Source organism: Montipora foliosa, chromosome 12, assembly GCF_036669935.1.
Source record: "Montipora foliosa isolate CH-2021 chromosome 12, ASM3666993v2, whole genome shotgun sequence".
In the NCBI taxonomy this organism is placed as follows: domain Eukaryota; kingdom Metazoa; phylum Cnidaria; class Anthozoa; order Scleractinia; family Acroporidae; genus Montipora; species Montipora foliosa.
In genome coordinates this window covers 12,699,656-12,704,655 of record NC_090880.1, presented here as the reverse complement: position 1 = coordinate 12,704,655, position 5,000 = coordinate 12,699,656, and the positions used below count along the sequence as shown (strand labels likewise).

At 39.0% G+C, this 5,000-nt stretch overlaps 1 protein-coding gene across 3 annotated transcripts in view; it reads right to left on the bottom strand.

The window, feature by feature from the left end:
• The window catches only part of LOC137980416 (uncharacterized), a 66,726-nt gene that overhangs the window by 22,649 nt on the left and 39,077 nt on the right, over positions 1-5,000 (bottom strand). For all 3 annotated transcript variants that reach the window (XM_068827854.1, XM_068827855.1, XM_068827853.1), the window contains exon 3: positions 3,186-3,395. In XM_068827854.1, coding sequence (XP_068683955.1) covers positions 3,186-3,395 — 210 coding nt within the window. The remainder of the gene's footprint in view (positions 1-3,185; positions 3,396-5,000) is intronic.

Sequence of the window (5,000 nt, the reverse complement as noted above, 5' to 3'; positions counted from 1 at the left end):
CATAAACGTCAAACTCGACAATTTGGCCTTTTTTGTCAATGAGACATAGCCGGTACTTTTCTGATGCAATCTTCTCGCTTTTCGCACCCACTTTTACGATAGACAGCTCTACCCGTATTCCCTTTAGTTTCTCTTCCCGTGCCCTTTTGTTTGTGATGAGTGATATGGAAGCCGCGTTGTCCCACATGACGTTTACGTATCCTCTCTTTGTTTTTATTCTTTGAAGTTGCAGGAGACATGTATCGATTTGTGAGTTGCTGCAGATATTTGCTGACGCTGTGACTTCTTTTCTTTCCTCGTGGATGGTTCTATGATGTTTTCTCGCGCAGTCGTTTATGCCACAATTTCCTTTTCTTTTACAATCATGTATGCGATGTCACTGGGTTGTTTTATGGGAATATGTGTTCCATCGATGCAGGCAAAGGCTTACGGAAACCCAAACTTCTCTTCCATTTTCTTAAGAAGTTGGCCCATTTCTTCTTCAGTGCTTGGTAATGCAATATACCTTGGCCCCAGTTCCCTTGTAATCAAGGCACATACCTAAATATTAAACATAGGCACGCAAAGCGTGCAAGAGTTATTTTTTGTGAAGTAAAAGCCTCTGGAGACAGAAGCATTTAAGGGACTGTTTGCAGTAATAATTTAGTTAATTTGACAAGTTTTCTGGCTACATTGTACAGGAAGAAAGAAACAGAAATTTTGATGTACATACGATCTTATAGAACTGCTTCAAATGTAAATAGTTTCGTCTCCTCTAAAACATGTCCTAAGAACTACAAGGGATGATTTGTGACTTCTAATATTGATTTTACTCCTTGTGAAAAACAAAAGTATCAAGTTACCTTTATAACTAAAAATAAAAATCTTCTCACATACCATTTACCTTTACAGCAAGAAATTTGATTGGCTGTTTAAGGTACATCCAATGTGATTGGTGTGACATACATACATCTCTCACTCACTCACCCAATGACCCGTCCATAACATACCCGACGCGCCGACCAAGAGGTATTAAAAAAAAACTCAAAAATCAAAAAATCAAATAAAAATAACTTTGTCTAAACCTTGCCACCAGTTCCATGTACACACCTTTCGCAACACAACAGATAGGGTGCATATTGCCACGCCCAAACTATTAGCAGTCATTCGCAAAGACCCCTGATCTTTCAAGTAATAAAGTGTCATTGCTAGCTGCTTCTCAACACTTAGCACATCACCACGTCTCGGACAGTCTTCACGGGGCTCCAAAAAGTAACGCAGTTCGTCAGCCACAGACATGAAGACGGCACGTGTCATTCGTAAGTTTGTTTTCCATTCGTGGTCTGGTAGCTTGCCTGTCCATAGATTTGTCCACCACTCCTCCGTTCGTCCTGGTGCTCGCCATAATCTGCGAACAGGTCCACGTCTGATCTTCCTCCTCGCTATTTGAAACCTTGAAATGGTGGCAGTGTGACTTAGATGGAGAATCATAGCTCGCTGTTGCTGTGTTTGAAATATCAAGTTGTATATAATGGCAAATTGATGCTGAAAGGCGGTTATCAAAGCGAGTAAATAAGGAAGAACTCCTAAAACTAACTTTTTGTCCTTTTCGCCCGCCATCTTGCTTTGCAACCGCGCTGAACACAGATTCTTGCATGTAAACTTCATGTAAACCAAATTAAGAGTTGATCCCAGGAGCCGCGTTTTTGCATGTAAACCAAATGAAGATTCTAGGATGATCCTGGCACTAGGATCATCCTCTTTCCATGTAAATGGGCCCTAAATAAAGTACGATCTGTCACATCACGAGCTATAGTACGTCTGTGATTTCTAATTTTAGCGTGATTCCTATTCGCTGGCTTTTGACAGTCGACTCTGAAATGGCTTCTTTCCTTTTCCGTTCGCTTGCTGAGGATTTGCTTGTTTTCTTTTCAAACTCTTGCGATTCAAGAAAAATTAATTGCCTAACTGGTGAATTCGACAGTAGATTTCGCTGGAAAAACCGATTTCACACTCATCCCTTCGTGATTCATGCGATCAGTCGGTTTTCAGGTTAAATTAACCGTGGAATTCACTAGTTAGGCAGCGAAGAAAATGACATAATTAAGCAATATCCAGGAAAACCAAAAGGCCGACAGTTCCAAAGCCTTTTACTTTCACTAATCCTACAGCCAGTAAGAATAAAGAAGCCGGGAGCTCCGCTTTTAGGCTTGGCTAAATCCTATATATTATTTTACTCTGTCTAACGCCAGATGATTTCACTCGTCAATGGGGAACCCCCAGAAGTCAATGGGTTTAAGGCACAATATTCACGTTTGTTTCTAGTATTATCCTAAAAACGTTTTTAGAGAAAATGCCACCTTGAACGGATCGTAGGTTTTGAAGTGGTTTAACAGGACCGAAACGATTTCGGAGTCGTGATAAACGGTCTTAGCAATGTCTTTCTTATAACACGAATGCTTGGAAAGACCTCAGAAATAGATACAGAGAAAAAGCTGGAACTTCACTGAGCATGCGCAGGGATGGCGCAATGGTGAGAGCACCCGCAAATAGAAACCTGTAGCACATCATTTGCCCTATCACGAGTCGTTAGTGTTCGCGGGAATAAATGTTCTTTGGAGTTCCCAGTATCATTAATTAAAAAAGCTGGTAAACGTCTCACTTATTTTTTTATTTATTATTTTTTTTAAATCCAAAAACACTACACCGTGAATTTTCATTTTTAATATCTTCCACCGACATCATGAAAAAAGGTTGTCTTAAAAAATTCTGTTGTTTTATATTTATCATCGACGTTGTCCCAGGAGAGGCATGTGATAAAATACTTATGCAATGTCTTCTCATGATTTACGGGTGAATAATATATTCTTGTATCATAATTTGAATTGTATGCAGTGAAGGAGAAGTTGACATACATTTCACGATGAACTATCCGCTATCGCCCTCATACTACTGTTATTGTAATCATTCCATCTGAGATCATTGCAAAGCCGTGTCTTAGGGAGTACGAACAAAAGTTGTCGTGACATAATCATACTGTTTTTCCCTCTTTTCAACACTGAATACAGCGATTTTATATCAACTAATTAAAAATGAAAGTCAGTCTCAAGGCTTACTATGTATACACTGAAAAAGAAAGTGACTCGACAGCTTATCACTTAAGAGCATCGCATTACTCTTAATTTTTTTAATGTAAACTAGCATACCTTCTCTACTGTTGGTTTGTTAGCTGGTGTTGTTGGAATCTCCAGATGGTCCAAACCTTTTGCAAGTCTTCTGTTGAAGATAACATTCTTGAGTTCGTGTTTGATATCCGCCATTTCACTCGGTTGCTTTGAATCCGTGATTTTAGCGGCTTCCTTTCTGTATGAATTGCTTACCTCTGCTGTTTCATCGCACGCTTCCTTTGGTTTTAGCTGGAATTAAAATTCAGGAAGGTAATTAGGTTTTTCTGAGAAAATAAGGTATAGTTACCGTATACGTAATTTCCTAGAAATTAAGATTAACATATCATTTCTTATTACATAAGTATAGAGATTTACGTACACTTCCGTGATGAAATAAAAATGACATACCATGTTTTCACTAGTGAAAAATTGTGGTATCGGCCTTTTGATTGGTCGGACGATTTTTTCACCAGTGAAAAATTGTCGTATCAGCCTTTTGATTGGCTAATATTATGTTGAACTTTGGCACGAGTGGCCTGTGCACTGACAGCGGGAGTATGGTTTTCAAAGTTTTTGATTTAATTATTGCTTAGTTTTCTCCACAAAATAATTCAGAAGATCTTACCTCGTTAACTTTATAATCTCTTGTACTTATATAATAACCAAATTACTTCATGGTTGGCTCGTTTGTACGATTTTTATTACTCACTCGTTCGTTTACGCGATCCTTCACAACTTGTGGATAAACTGAATCGTACGCACTCACCAACCATGAAGTAATCTGTCTTTTTCAGGAAGTGCCGTCAACTAACATTGTGGGGTTAAAGGTCGTTGCCTTTTGACACAGCTGATCATCAATGACCGCTTTCATGAAATTGTTTTGGGGCCTCTTTCCCTGTTTCCTCTTTCCCTATTTACACTGTGACATAAGAAAAAGGAATCGTTGCCATTTTCTTATGCTTATGCTTCTGCTTTTGCTTAATTGTCACGTTAATAACTGTGTAAACCGGTGCATTACAAACAGAAGCATAAGACCGTCGTCCGCCATTCTGGAACGTGGCTCGTATCGTTCTTCTGCCAGTTTTTTTCCTGGAGCTAACTGCGCTTGCGTATGTCACTTTATCTATGATGCTTATGCAAGAAGTGTGAACCTCGTTATGCTTATGCTTATGTTTATGCTTATGTCGCAGTGTGAACCACGCTTTAAACGAGAGCAAAGCGTCTAAAGGAAGAGATCCTGGTAGCAAAATAAGGCACGTTCCTTGGCATAGTTTCGTTTTTCAATGAACTGACTAGAAATTGAATAAGCAATCAAATTAAACCGTGCAGCGTCAACAACAACAAATGAAACTATCTTTAGAACAGGAGCTCATACTATAGATGTAAAAATGATGCTATTTCTGTCCAACAATTCCTATCGCTGTTAATTATATATAGGCACATTTCTTCAAATAACCTAGGATTTTGCGTTTGTCTATGCCCAGTACGGAGCTTAATTCTTGTTTTTTTTTAACTGGCCGAAAACAATAAGAATCATGGGACGACAGAAAAGTCCGACACAGCTTTTTGATTGCAGTTTCATCGTCAGAATAAGATTGTCCTCGATCGTGTTTTGCTGGATTCTCCGGTCGCGCGAGACAGTATCCAAACAAGATCACTGGTTTTAAGAAATATATTTATTCTCAGGCAAAGGTAGCTCTCGCGATCACAGGTAGACAAAAGTTAAAGTACTCTTCGATACGAATTATTATGATATACGATTTTACAATTTCCTGATGTCAATCACTTCTCATCACACAATCAACAAAACCCTTAGCCAAGTCCCCGACACTCTCCCCCATGTACGCTTCTGAG